This window comes from Bufo bufo, chromosome 4, assembly GCF_905171765.1.
Source record: "Bufo bufo chromosome 4, aBufBuf1.1, whole genome shotgun sequence".
Lineage (NCBI taxonomy): Eukaryota > Metazoa > Chordata > Amphibia > Anura > Bufonidae > Bufo > Bufo bufo.
In genome coordinates this window covers 181,962,775-181,978,506 of record NC_053392.1, presented here as the reverse complement: position 1 = coordinate 181,978,506, position 15,732 = coordinate 181,962,775, and the positions used below count along the sequence as shown (strand labels likewise).

The 15,732-nt window shown below is 41.6% G+C and overlaps 1 protein-coding gene across 2 annotated transcripts in view; it reads right to left on the bottom strand.

Annotated features, from left to right (window-relative positions):
- Positions 1-325: 325 nt before the first annotated feature.
- MLF1 (myeloid leukemia factor 1) overlaps positions 326-15,732 on the bottom strand; it is a 46,586-nt gene continuing 31,179 nt past the window's right edge. For both annotated transcript variants that reach the window (XM_040428150.1, XM_040428151.1), the window contains 5 exons: positions 14,384-14,461; positions 5,654-5,782; positions 2,348-2,507; positions 2,028-2,169; positions 326-477 (listed from right to left, as the gene is read on the bottom strand). In XM_040428150.1, coding sequence (XP_040284084.1) covers positions 447-477; positions 2,028-2,169; positions 2,348-2,507; positions 5,654-5,782; positions 14,384-14,461 — 540 coding nt within the window. In that variant the 3' untranslated portion in view covers positions 326-446. The remainder of the gene's footprint in view (positions 478-2,027; positions 2,170-2,347; positions 2,508-5,653; positions 5,783-14,383; positions 14,462-15,732) is intronic.

Sequence of the window (15,732 nt, the reverse complement as noted above, 5' to 3'; positions counted from 1 at the left end):
TATATGAAGAGTTAGTGAACAATAAAGACATTGACCTCTGTACTGGACAAGCTTAGACACTTCTGATGCACAGTAATAATTACAGCATATGACAATTGTACCATCTTAATAAAATAGAAAATATGATTTAGGACAATAACAAAATATAGCTTCAACGTTCTATGCCCTTTACTGAACCTGATAAAGTGCAATCTTTGTAAAAAAGTTGCCAAACATAATAGAGAAGTGATGAAGAGATGTTTTCATTTGCACACCACTAAGCTGGCACATAAGAGCAGGCTCCATCAGTACCGATTGACCTTTCAAATAAGATGCAGAACCAATCAACTGTGCATGTCTTATTTATTTAAGAGACCCTGTTACATCTTGCATGTCCCTTCAAGAGTTTCCTAGTTGACCTTGAAATGTTTTTGTAATTACTGAAGTCACATGCTTTGACGAATCTTCTAGATGACCATTTTGGAGATGCATCGCTCCCTATATATAAAAAAATAAGTATAAAAGTAATATTATAACAGTAGACAGTGCTTTTTCTATTCCAAACAATGTTAAATCGGTTGTCTGGCCACTGAATAATAATGTTTACAGAACGGCCAGAATTGCTTAAAAAAAAAAAAGAGAGAAAAATTAATGCTCACCTTAGTGATCCCCCACACCCGTTCCGATGCATCCTGTGTCCCCTACTGGTCTGTACTTCCTCGACCCTCTTGACATGGAAATGTGACTGCTCAGCCAATCACTGGCTGAGAAAGGTCACTGCTGCAGCCAGTAATGGGCTACGCCATTACATTTCCTGGGCCACGACTGTCTAGGAAGTAGAGATTGGATGGAGAACCGCAAAATGCCTTTTTTTTATTTTTGTACTGGCTGAAAAAAAAAACTTTCAGTGTAGAGAAATTCACAAATCCACAACAATCCAGAAAAGAATATTAGAAATTGTAAATTGTGCCTTAAAGGGGTTCTGTAATTGTGAAAATATGCAGGATAGAATATCAATTGAAACATAAGATGGAGCAGTGGCGTACATAGAGAAGTAAGGGCCCCATAGCAAGGACCAAACCAGGCCCCCCACAGAGGACAGAAGAGTTTCCGCCTAAACCTTTTTCAACGACCCTTGGGCCATTTTTCCACTGCCTCATTTGCTAAAAGTTGTTCCTTTAGAGGGTAGAGTTCTGACCAAGTTTTCCAGTTTCCACTTCAGGTAGAAGAGGAGATGATCCCAACTATGACTGGGCCCCCTCTTGCCCTGGGCCCCCTCTTGCCCTGGGCCCCATAGCAGTCGCCTGGTCTGCCGCTATGGTAGTTACGCCCCTGAGATGGATGTATTGTCTGTCATGTGACCTCCTCCCATAAGAGCACATAAGGCTAGAAGTCACTGGACATGAAGTACATTATATATGTTATACATGAAAAGAAAAACTAAATATGTATTAATGCAATTAACATATTTTATTTTAAAACTTCCCAAAAGCCACTAAACATCATAAGATAAATCACGCTCCTGTCCTCATGTTTTACTACCCCCACCATTTTTAGTGTTCACCTGTGTTCCTGCTCACTATGAATGTGTACAAGGCGGCAGCAGCAACAGAGAAGTATACGGCAGGTGACTGCTGCAGTCAACCACTAGCCTCCGTGGTCTAGTGCAGTATACCACTGAGGCCGGTGATTGGCTGCAGTGGTCACACGCTATATACTTCTATGTCACCACGACAGCCTTGCATAATACACCATGAGAAGAACCAGAACTGCAGTTCTGGATATGGTGGGGTAATAACGGGCGACTATAGGCTCATTATTTATGTTAGGACATTAATTGGCTTTTGGGAAGATTTTAATTAACTTGGACAACCCCTTTATTTAACACAATGATGAAAATACTCCTGTAAGTATTGTTTAGGTATATGAGGTACATGCTTCCTAAATTGAGATTAACTCATGTATAGAACCCCAGATTCCTAGGACGGTATTCTATTGGAAGGATTAGCACACTTTTGCACATTTCCAGCAATTTTTTTTTTTTTTACCTTCTAGGCACATCTGGGGCTCCTATTTTGGTAGAATACTGGACCCTTTGGTGTTTAGGAGCTTCTAGGGAGAGCTTTTTTTCAAATGGTCTGAACTTTGAAATCTCCCGTTCCCATTCGCTGTCAAATGATGGGGCGTCAGCTGCAATTCAAGAAAATACAGTTACCGGGTTACAGTGTGCTTCACCAGGGCTCACTGTGCAATAGCGGTTTGCAGTATTTGTCACAAAGCTGAATGAAGGCTCGAAAAATTGTGAAATGGTGAAAATTGTACAATTACCACAGGAGCAATCTATCTAGAAGAAGGAATTAAGACTCACTTTCATCCATATTTTGAAAATCCTGGTTGACTTCTTGATCTCCTGTTTTATTGTTCTTCATTTGCTGGACAATGTGGGCGCGATCTTTGATGTGATGTCCAACAGCAATCTTTTCCACTCCGCTTTCAGAGTCCTTGACAGCTTTCTTTGTTTCCTTTATCTGCATGCAAACAATAGTTGTCGTTATGTTTCCTATTAATATACCTGGATATATTAGCACCGAAAAGTAAAATCTTTTTGCGCTGTACTTCCACTTCTACATGTCATCATTCGCTTTGCCACAGAATACAGAAAACGAATCATCAGGATAGCTGTCATAGCATCTACTATGGAGCCCATCTCAATAGTAGAAACAGCTTGTTGTACCTGTTGAAAAAAAAACATACGCACCTGCTTCCTGACGCTCCATTTTGGCTCCCTCCAGCAGTCTTCTGCTCCTCGTCCTGTAAACTGGTAGGCACACGGGGGTCACATGCACCACTGCAGCCAATGACTGGCCTAAGAGATAGCCTGTCCCCATGCAGGATATTACTGATGGGTCACATGCCACTTAGGGACACGTCACCGCTGAGGCTGCAGCAGTGCATATATGACCCCATCCTTCCAGAAGTTTATAGGACAGGGACCAGAAGACCACTGAAGGGAGCTGTAATGGAGTGGCAAGGAGAAGGTAAGTTTTTTTAAGGCCCCTTTCACACGGCCGAGTATTCCGCGCAGATGTGATGCGTGAGTTGAACGCATTGCACCCGCACTGAATCCCGACCCATTCATTTCTATGGGGCTGTGCACATGAGCGGTGATTTTCACGCATCACTTGTGCGTTGCGTGACAATCGCAGCATGCTCTATTTTGTGCGTTTTTCACGTAACGCAGGCCCCATAGAAATGAAAGGGGCTGCGTGAAAATCGCAAGCATCCGCAAGCTCATGTGATGAGCGTAGTGACGTCATCAAAGGTCCTATTGCTCACAGCACAGATGAAGACAGAAGAGATGCCGGGCTGCGCGAGCAAGTGGATTAAGGTGAGTTTAATTATTTTTAATTTTTTTTTAACCCCTCCAGCGCTATTTTACTATGCATTCTGTATTCAGAATGCTATTATTTTCCCTTATAACCATGTTATAAGGGAAAATAATACAATCTACAGAACACCTGTCACAGTCTTTACCTTTGGCTGTGACCTTCTGTCTATGCTCTCGCTGCAGCTCCGTTCCTGTGTGTTGCTTGTGGTTTGTTATGGGTTAACTCCCCTGTGTTCCTATCTGGAGTTAATCCTCTCTGTCTGCTCCATGGGTGTGGTCTCTCTGCTGCACCCATGGAACCTGTATATAGGCTGAGGTTTCCTCAGTTCTGGGTCAGCTCTCCTGGTGTGTGTTGTCTTGTCCTTCTCCTTGTTTGTACTCACTCTCCCATGCTGCTGACCCATGGGATCCATGTCTGTCTGTGCTCTGTGGGTTTCCTACTTGTTCATTCCCGTCCTCTTTCCTGTGTTTTGTTATCTGTTCTGCTAGTTATGTTTTGAGTCACCTTGTGTGTATTTATATGTCTCTGTTCAGCAAGCCCTTGCTGCAGCGTGCCTTGCTGCAGAGTGCTATGGGCAATGCCATGCAGTATACCACTGGTGGAGCAAGTCCTTCTCTGCTCATTGCCACTCCTGCTCCCTTGCGTGAACTCCTGCTTGTATTTTCAGTTGCCTGCTTGTATTTGCTTGTTTGTTTGCCTATGTACCGTCGGTACCTTCTGGTACCTGTTGTCCGTTTGCTCCTGTTGTCACTGTCTAGTTCACGCTCCAGAGTGGACCCTGGCAACTTCCTGCGGCAAAGCCTAACCCTACCATCTGGGGCCCTAGTGAATACCAGGAGTTGCTTAGTCACGCCCCTTTGGAGTATTATTAGACAGTGGCGCAATGGGGGTTTTCCGGTGCAGACGGTACATAGAGCTCTCTATTTCCCTGTGTTTCCCTCCTTGGATTCTGTTTGTACAATAAACTCTGTTGTGACTGTACCGTATTGCTGTATGTTTTTGCTTGACGACGCGGAGGTCTCTCCTGGGACCTCCAACTCGTGACAACACTGATCCCAAGCCCGAACTTCTGTGAAGAAGTTGGGGTTTGGGTACCGAACATGCGCGATTTTTCTCACGCGAGTGCAAAACGCATTACAATGTTTTGCACTCGCGCTGAAAAATCGCGCATGTTCCCGCAACGCCCGTGTGAAACCAGCCTAAAGCTGATACAACAGGGAGTTAAAAAAGTATAAAAAAAGCTGGACAACCCAATTAATAAACTAGTGAATGTAGGTCCACCCTGGTATCAGTCTTACCATAGGTTTAGGTACCAAGCGAGGGATTGGACGTGCAAGCTTCTGGAGACTAGAGCATCAGGTCCAGTGGCGCCAACTTTCAGAAGTGTTAGGTGAGTGCGAAGCGCACACACACACACACCTTAAGCCAACCTTGTCTAGGCTACAAGATAATTATAGGCCTCCAGAAACCATCTCCTGCTGGCAGATTTCCAGAGCACCCCGAGTAGGGTGAACTTTATAGAATTTCTCCTATTGGGCAGTGTCTTTTATTCTATGCCTGTCATTTCTGAGTGCTGCCAGATGTTTAGACTGACAGCCAAGTATTGTGAAGCATGATGCTACCCACAACTGTATTTGACTCTTCATATTGGACGAGTTTTACAATGTATTTCATGCCATCTGACAGGTTTATGATCTTTTTCAGGACAGTGATACTTTGCGGACGTTATTTTTAGCCAGTGATCTGCCACTCTTGACCTCACCTAAATATAAACTCTATGGCCTTCAGCTCTCTCCTTGACACACTGACTAATACTCATGCCTTAATATTTTCTTCACAAAACAGCCACTAATTACTGCACCCTGTCGCTGACTGGCAGGAAAAGTCCCTGGTAATATTATTAGAGACCTTTGTTGAAGCACATACCTCTTTGACAGATTGCTATTTTCTACTTCCGTCTAGAAGGGGACATGTGCTCGGCTTCAGGGTTCAAATTCATATTTCTCAGTGGCTTTAGGTACAGCAGCTGCAAAGGAGCTACTGAAAGGCCAGTGTAAAATAAGTCACGGAAGCAGCAAATGAGTAGAATTACTCAATGCCATCCATTAAACAAAGCAGAGAGCAGGTTATACGCCGTGCTCCATTTTCTGAGGTTCAGAGATTACAGTCATACTTCATGTGGAACAACTTAAAGTCATAAACCAGAGTGTTTCTTGGAAGGCTGCCATAACATAAAGTGATGTGAAAACTATAAAAAAAACAAGCATAACTAATGTAATACTCACACCACCAGGAGCTTTACGGGTTTGACTTGTTGCATGGAAAATCTTAGGAGGCTCGTCTCCAGTCTTGGAATACGTCATTACGGAGGATGACTTAAATGAGTGAACGTCAGGTCTGTCTGCTAATCCTTCCTACAGAAAGCAGGATAAAACACGCATGTAATAAATAATAGTGAAAACAGAAGACTGGTACACACCAAGGTATGCCAGATACAGGGTCTAAATGGCCTGACAACAGAGATCATGAGGGACAAGTCCATTGGTTTATAAAGCAATGTAAAGTAGAGATGCACTTGTCCAAGGGCAGTAGGACTACATTCCAATTGAAATATTGTTATGTTTTGTCTGATCTAAAAGAAATTCAGATTCAATTGTTCCACAACCCCTTTGAAAAAAAAAAAGCTGGAAAACTCTTGGTGGACCTAGAGTCACAAATAGCACCAGTAGATCGTAAAGCAGTAATAAACCATTAGGTTCAAAATAGTTATTGTCATATATTCTATGACGAACAAGTGCACATTTTCATAGAGTGTTCGCTACAAAGTATCCCTAGTTACAGTGCACAGTATGGGAGTCAGTATTGCAGGCTGGTCTATATTTTGAATCTGCTTGTCCGTGACTGGACACCAAAACTGATTACCTCCAACTGGTATAGCCGCACAGTATGTTACAGGGGAGAACAATCCGTTTTCTATTTCAATAAGTTTATTTGGTTTCAAAATTTTAAGAGGAAGAAACACATTTAAAGAACAATATACATAAGACTAGGTAGACATTCTTGGTGGTTTACACAAGATTACTTGAAGGTACTAAAATGTACCTGCATAACAAAGGTTTTGATCGGTGGGGGTATGAGTGCTGACACCCTCACCAGTCACTAGGACAGGAGATAGAATCAAAACAGACTCATGGGGCCTGATTTATCTTTATTTTTCCCCAATTTTCTGGCGTGAACACAAACTGTGTCTGCAACTTTTTAAACACCATGGGGGTCATTTATCAAACTGGTGTAAAGTAGAACTGGTTTAGTTGCCCATAGCAACTAATCAGATTTCACCTTTCATTTTGGACAGCTCCTTTGGAAAATTAAATAAGGAATCTGATTGGTTGCTATGGGCAACTAAGCCAGTTCTACTTTACACCAGTTTGATAAATGACCCCCCTCCCCACTTGCGCAAAAATGTTTGCACAAGTGACAATTCTCCGCCGCCGCTTTCCTGAAAAGGGAGCATGGTGCTGGCAACCCCGCCACATTTATCTTCTTTTATGCCAGTTGTTTGGTGTACAAGAAGACTGAAACCTACACCAGACAGGAACTGGCATGGATTTCGATTCAGGCACACGGACTGCCAAAGTCTGCGCCTAATTTATGACGAGGCATATGGCGTACAGTAAATTAGGGGCAGCCTCCGGCAACGCACCGGGTTAGGATAGACTGGTGTAAAACAGTGGTCTATGATAAATCAGGCCCATTGACTTTCTATTGAGCCCGTCTCCTGAGAGAAAAAATTATGGGCCTAATTTATCATAGATCAGCATTTTACGCCGGTCTGTGATAACCCTGTGCTCTGTTGAAGGCTGTGCCTAATTTATGACTAGGCATACACCTCATCATAAATTAGGCGCATCCGTCGGCAGTCCATGCGTCTGAACTGAAATCCTTCAGTCTTCTATGCCAGAAAACTGGCGTAAAAGAAGATAAATGTGGTGGGGATGCTGGCCTTTCCCTGCCACGCCACCTTTTCGGAAAGAAGCAAAGACGGTGGAGAAGCGCTAATGCATACACTTTTGTGCAAGTGGTGTTTAAAAAGTCACAAACACACTGTTCGGGACTTTTTCACGCCAGAATAATAAAGATAAATCAGGCCCTATATGTGTGCGCTTTTCTCTCCTTGTTCTAGTGATCGTGGGGGTCTCAGCACAGAGACTCCAAACCAAGAACAGCGACCCTTTTAAGGTCCAATAAGCTGCTGACCACGGTTCTGTAGTGAATGATAAATACACTTGTTAATGCTGTAGTGAAAATGTAGTATGGTATTTTATAGTGCATAACTAATAGAGGGGGGACTTGATGGTACTTCCCAATCCTTGCCTATAACATCAATATGCCTTATTAGGGCATACTGATAGGGATGCCCCTGATGGGGACAACCCCTTTAAAGAGCCATGCTGCTGTGTCCGTTGTACATTATTGGGACAGGTTTTTAGACTCTGTATGCAAAAAAAGCATGTTTCTATTTGCAGAGATCTTGAAAATGGAAATTAGAAATTAGAAAGTTGCAATATGTTTTTATCATACACTAATCAAGGTTCATTTACAAACACCTTTCAAATAAATAATTAATAATAATAAGTAATAATATCAGTGTAAATAAAATGTATGACATCTCCATAACTGGATGATAGCACAGGATACATTTGAAACGCCACAGTTGCCAGCAAGAAGATGACTTTTACTGTCACAGGATAAGATACAGGCTGATATATAGCGGCTCTGCTGATACTGGTGCTCTACGTTTTTGGAAGAGCAAATGTGAGATTGCGAGCCGATCATGATTATAGCACTGTGATCCCAGGGCTAGAGTGTCTCGTGTGCGAGTGAAGATTAGAATTTTTTTTAACACTAGAGATGGAGCATTAGAGAGGAGATAATATTACTACATTAAAGTATGGATCACTCATATATAGACTTGGCTGATACACTGTGCACATAAGCAAGTCTGTGCAGCCTTCCACCATGACCAAACATGGTAGATGGTCACAATAGAGTGTATGTGAAGGGGAAGGTTATATATAGCAAGAACGATGATATATAAAATGATGCATTAAGCGTAGGTATAAAGAAGGCGTTTTCTTGGAAAGACTAAACAGATCTTCATCTGGCATACGAAGAGGATTCCAAAAGGCTTGAAAAGCTTCTATTAATCTCCAGCAGGAACCGTGAATGAAGACAGGGCACAGAAAACATCTTCTTGGCAGCCATTGTGCAGGGGTGGAAAGCGTATCATAACAGGATCACATACACCTCATATGACCTGGACCTACCATACTTTTGTAACAGAAACCCCAGACACCAATATGATATGAAAGTTGCTTCCTCTATAACTGCCTCTGCTTGCTTTATTTTAGGTTTACCTCACAGGACTCCAACTAAGAATAAGCAGTAAAGGCTAATTTTACAGCATGCTCATTTACAAGTGGAAGCCTAACCAATATTGGTGAAAAATTTGAATTCTTCTAATTGATTAGTTAAAAGGGAAGAATTTAAGGGGTCTCATAAAGTCAACCGCTTTTAAAAAAGAAGTCACCACCACTGCAGATGAAATAAAGTGTTACATACTGGCCATTCAAATGATGGCTGCCCATGTGATACATGGATGCACCATGCTTGTCCTTGCAAATAGAGGACAACCGATATGTTCTAACAGGGGTTACTCTGATATAACAATCCCTTGAAAGAGGGAAATACAAGGAGTAAACACATATTGCTAATCTGCAGACTGCCAGCAAGCTTCTGAAATTTGCAGAAAACGGATTCCATCTCCTCCTGTTTCCCACTATCCTCTGCTGGGGCTGGCCAAAGGTACTGGACAGATAGATGGTGGGGCTTGGTCTGGCACGTCTACATTGCAAGAACAGCTACCCAAGTGCCTGCTTCACATGTTCAAGCATCAATAGAAGGATGGTGAACGTGACAAGGGGACATCCTCTACGTCAAAAGGAAAGAAGGTTTCTCCATCTACATGGAAGAGGATTCTTTACGGTAAGAGCAGTGAGACTATGGAACTCTTTGCCTGAGGAAGTGGTGATGGTGAGATCGCTAAAAGAGTTTGAGAGGAGACTGGATGTATTTCTGTAGTGTAATAACTTCAGATGAGCGAATTGAATCCACCGAAGTGGAATTCGATCCAAATTTCAGAATAAATAAAATTTGCAGTGAAGCTGAATTTCCTAGTGCTTCGTGGTAGCGAATCAATTTAACCTGAAATAGTGTAAAAAAACAAAAAAATCATACTTACCTCCTCCATTTGCTTGCGACGGGCCGCAGCCACCATACTGATTGATGATTTTGGCTGAAATCCTGGCGCCATCTTGGGCTGCGCGAAATCAAGCAAGATAGCGGCGGCTGGCCCGTCGCGAGCAAATGGAGGCGGCAAGTTTTATTTTATTGTATTTTTTATGTTAATTTTACACTGTTTTTACACTCAGATGCCATGATCATGTATGAACGTAGCATCTGAGGGGTACAATGATGGGGAGTGGTGCTATCACAGATCCCTGTCATTGCACCCGCTACTTACAAAAAAATGCACTTCATAACTAAGCAAATTTTTTGTCAAATTCGGCGAAGCAGCCGAATCGAATTTTCAAAAACTTCACTCATCTCTAGTAATAATATCACAGGTTATAGTTACTAGAATTATGGAGAAGGTTAATTGATCCAGGGAGTTATTCTGATCGCCTGAATGAGATTTGAAAGGATGTTATTTTCCGCCTAAAATGAATAAAATAGGCTTCTACCTCATGAGAGTTTTTTTTTTCCTTCCTCTGGAAGGACTTTGCTGGATAACAGGCTGAACAGGATGCATGTCTTTTTTTCAGCCTTGCAAACTATTTTACTATGAAACCAAAAATATATGTAAAGATTGTGATGTCTTTACCCAAATTGTGATATGTGACAAAAAAGATGGTAAGGATGTGACAGTAAGTAACTGGTAGTAAGTTCTGTCTTATTTTTACCTTTAGTTTTCCTTTACTTCTGCATACTGGATGTGTGGGTTAATGAGATGGTGATTGACATTGCCTAATATTTTGTAATCTGTGGGAGGCTCCTCAATTTAAATTAACCTAGATACTCTAATTATAGAGACATTCTCCTAGCAACAACCCAAATATTGGCTGCTGTTGAGACAACACATATAGTTAGAACCATGTGCATTACAATTGTTACGTTTTTCCACTTCCCACAGTTTTTTTTATTAAGACCAATTTTGAAAGCATAGTCGTCACCAAGCTTTTAAAAGTGCAGGAGCGTAAAGTACAGGAGTACCATAGTGCGAAAAAGGCCTTTCACTCCACCAGACTATCCAAACCTAGGACAGTACAGGGAGTGCAGAATTATTAGGCAAATGAGTATTTTGACCACATCATCCTCTTTATGCATGTTGTCTTACTCCAAGCTGTATAGGCTCGAAAGCCTACTACCAATTAAGCATATTAGGTGATGTGCATCTCTGTAATGAGAAGGGGTGTGGTCTAATGACATCAACACCCTATATTAGGTGTGCATAATTATTAGGCAACTTCCTTTCCTTTGGCAAAATGGGTCAAAAGAAGGACTTGACGGGCTCAGAAAAGTCAAAAATAGTGAGATATCTTGCAGAGGGATGCAGCACTCTTAAAATTGCAAAGCTTCTGAAGCGTGATCATTGAACAATCAAGCGTTTGATTCAAAATAGTCAACAGGGTCGCAAGAAGCGTGTGGAAAAACCAAGGCGCAAAATAACTGCCCATGAACTGAGAAAAGTCAAGCGTGCAGCTGCCAAGATGCCACTTGCCACCAGTTTGGCCATATTTCAGAGCTGCAACATCACTGGAGTGCCCAAAAGCACAAGGTGTGCAATACTCAGAGACATGGCCAAGGTAAGAAAGGCTGAAAGACGAGCACCACTGAACAAGACACACAAGCTGAAACGTCAAGACTGGGCCAAGAAATATCTCAAGACTGATTTTTCTAAGGTTTTATGGACTGATGAAATGAGAGTGAGTCTTGATGGGCCAGATGGATGGGCCCGTGGCTGGATTGGTAAAGGGCAGAGAGCTCCAGTCCGACTCAGATGCCAGCAAGGTGGAGGTGGAGTACTGGTTTGGGCTGGTATCATCAAAGATGAGCTTGTGGGGCCTTTTCGGGTTGAGGATGGAGTCAAGCTCAACTCCCAGTCCTACTGCCAGTTTCTGGAAGACACCTTCTTCAAGCAGTGGTACAGGAAGAAGTCTGCATCCTTCAAGAAAAACATGATTTTCATGCAGGACAATGCTCCATCACACGCGTCCAAGTACTCCACAGCGTGGCTGGCAAGAAAGGGTATGAAAGAAGAAAATCTAATGACATGGCCTCCTTGTTCACCTGATCTGAACCCCATTGAGAACCTGTGGTCCATCATAAATTTGTGAGATTTACAAGGAGGGAAAACAGTACACCTCTCTGAACAGTGTCTGGGAGGCTGTGGTTGCTGCTGCACGCAATGTTGATGGTGAACAGATCAAAACACTGACAGAATCCATGGATGGCAGGCTTTTGAGTGTCCTTGCAAAGAAAGGTGGCTATATTGGTCACTGATTTGCTTTTGTTTTGTTTTTGAATGTCAGAAATGTATATTTGTGAATGTTGAGATGTTATATTGGTTTCACTGGTAAAAATAAATAATTGAAATGGGTATATATTTGTTTTTTGTTAAGTTGCCTAATAATTATGCTCAGTAATAGTCACCTGCACACACAGATATCCCCCTAAAATAGCTAAAACTAAAAACAAACTAAAAACTACTTCCAAAAATATTCAGCTTTGATATTAATGAGTTTTTTGGGTTCATTGAGAACATGGTTGTTGTTCAATAATAAAATGAATCCTCAAAAATACAACTTGCCTAATAATTCTGCACTCCCTGTAGTGTCTTATGTCCATCCTTTGCAGTAGAGGAAAGACATTAGGGGGTCATTTCCTATCCAGAAATATGCCTAGATTTGGCGTATTTCTCGTGCAGATTATTTGCACCGCACTCTGCAACTTTTCCCCGCCCACGCCAGGTCTAAAAAAGTGGGTGGGGAAGGGGACAGGCTGATTCTTCCATTGTCATGTCATCGGCAACCAAAAACGTCAATTTATCACTTTGGTGACAGAGCAAGTAAGGAAGCAAAAATTATCACATCATCAATGGAATTCTATTTAATTAGAATTAAAGGGGTTCTCAGGAATTAATAAAATAAAATTACTGAAAATACTTAAATATTACTTTATTATAAATATATTCCCAAATACCTTTTATTAATATAATGGCTTGTTTTGTCTAGGGAGCAATCATCAGGGGAAATAAAATGTCCGAAGGACAAGTTACTTCAGAATTCTGAGCGAAAGAGCTGCCTCAGCCTCCGCTCTGCTCATCAGGGATTATGATCCTAAAAACATCTGATGGGATCTTTAGTAGTGTTGGGCAAGCATGCTAAGCCAAACACCAGTTCGGCTCGAGCATCGATATGCTCGGCATATCGCGGTGTTCAGCCGAATATCGCGTGTGCTCAAGCGCGATGCTCGAATCAGTGTATTTAAATCAAATTTTGCCTCTACTTCTGAAAAGTTTCTGTTGGGATACGAACTCACAACCTTCTACATTACAGCCAAGAATGTTAACCACTACACTATACAGCTGCACGGCCAGTTACTTTAAAAAAAATAAAAATAAAAATTAGACTTCTGCTGTTACTAGTAGTAAGTATTCCTATACAGCAGAAGTCTCATATTTTTTTTTTTTTTAAGTAACTGGCCTTGCAGCTGTATAGGTGTAGTGGTTAACATTCTGGCTGTAATGTAGAAGGTTGTGAGTTCGAATCCCGTCAGAAACTTTTCAGAAATAGATGCTAAATTAAATTTAGATGTTTTATATTTTTTTTAGCAATTGTAAAAAATGTGTAATTAATTTTCCCTAAAATGGCAGTAAAAAACGTATTCATTCTCACCTCATCCACTTGTGTGTCAACCAGTGTGATGATGTCATCACGCACCGCGCAAGATTTCGCGCTGGATCTTCAAGCAAGATGGCTGCCATTATCCAATGGCTGCCATGATCAAATGGATAAGGTGAGTATTTTTATTTATTTTATTTTAACAGATTAACCCCTGGCAGCCCTCAAAGGTCATCTCAGATGCCGCGATCAGCAATGAACGCTGCATCTGAGGGTTTCAATGACAGGGGAAGATGCAACCACTGTTCCCCATCATTGCGTCCGTTACTCACAAAGAAATGTGCTTTGTGATGAAGTAATTCTTCACAAAGCAAATTTTTGGGTGAAATTCAGCGAAGCAGCCAAATCGAAGTTTTGAGAACTTCGCTCATCTCTAATTATAATTAATTAAAGTTATTTGGGGATATATTTATAATAAAGTGATATTTAAAGAGGACCTTTCACTAGAATAAAACATCTAAACTAACTATACAGACATGTAGAGCGGCACCCAGGGATCCCCCTGCACTTACTGTTATCCCCGGGCGCCGCTCCGTTCTCCGGTTATAGCCTCCGGTATCTTCATAGTCAGGCTCCACCCAGTTGAGCCTGACGCCGTCTCCTTCTCCTATGCTGTAGCGCTGGCCAATCGCAGCGCTCAGCTCATAGCCTGAGAGAAAAAAAAAACTCTCAGGCTATGAGCTGAGCGCTGCGATTGGCCAGCGCTACAGCATGGAAGAATGAGATGCCGGCAGGTTCCCCTGGGTGGAGCCTAACTATGAAGATACCGGAGGCTATACCGGGAGAACGGAGCGGCGCCCAGGTATAACAGTAAGTGCAGGGGGATCCCTGGGCGCCGCTCTACATGTCTGTATAGTTAGTTTCGATGTTTTATTCTAGTGAAAGGTCCTCTTTAAGTATTTTCAGTCACTTTGTTAATTCCTGGAGAAAGCCTTTAAATATTAACAAGCATCATGATTAATATTCTACTGAAACATAAATGATATCACTTACAAACTGTTTGTGTATGTCTACCATTCTGTTCCTCATGTTTGCCATCATGTTATCAATGGAGTGAAACCCATCAGGGACCTACAATAGCACATAAAAAAACATTAGGTTTACCATGTTAATAATCAAATACCGTCAGTGTGTTTTTTGTCAATAATCTCAAAAGTGAATAAAATGAAATATAGTAAGTGAACGTGTTTGCAACCAGTGCAATAATAATTTATAGAACTGCATGCACAAAGCTTAATAGCAAGTCAATGCACTTACCTATAACATAAAGCTAAACAATGCCTATCTGATTTGAGCATCGTAAAGAGTTACTATACTTTCACACAACTTTACATAAATCAATAGAACAAGCGTAGTACAAAAGTACAAAATGGGCTCTGGGGCGCAGGAAATCAGTTTAAAAGTTTATTAAAAGATGACCATATGACGCATTTCGGAGGTGGGCCACCTCTTTCCTCAGACAAGACATGGCATGGAGGCAATTTATACACAATTCTAGAAAGTAAGTGCTAAAAGCAGAAATGGAACATCAGAAAAAATCCTCAATGTTGCACCCATTCAGTAGCTTTGTTTAACCCCCCAGGAAGCAGGGTACGGCATACGGAAGATCCAGTATGCCTCTCTGTATACAATACGGGCAAAACCATTTTTTACCTGCATAGGTATCTGTTCAAGAATCAACAGTTTTAAAAGAGAGGAGTCTCTATTATGAGCTAAAAAAAATGCAGGGACACACTATGGTTACACCTTTCTAAACTGATGTTGACAGGAGAACATAGATTACAAAAGTAGAAGAACAACTCAAAAAACATAGAAAACATTCATCAGTCCCTGCTGTGGATCCAAGGCCTATACTATTACACCAAAGGCAATTAGTGATACCATACCTAAAACAGCCAGGTTCAGAAACTGCATGGTGTGAACTAGGCTCTGACGGCATAGGTTCTAAACAGCTAGGGGCCAGAATGTTTTTTAAAGGTTGACCGAGTCAGAGAAAAAGCATTTTCCAGAACTGATACAAACAAATGTATTGATTATCAGACACGGTGACCAAAAATGTGTGTGTGTGTGGGGGGGGGGGTTAAATGATTGCGTGTATGTAACTTTATTATGACACTTTGGGACAGATTTGCTAATACTTTCTTACAGTAAGACATTGTAAACCTAGAAAGACAGTCTTATCACAGTGGCTGATGCTGGATGATAAATCCATCTATAGATGGTCTACTCTAGTCTAAGCTTTTGCAACCCATTCATTAGCTTAGTTTTACTCCAAAGTGTTGGTGCATGTTTTGGCACACCAAAATGCATTTAAGGCATGGCCACTTTCCTTCCCACTAAGC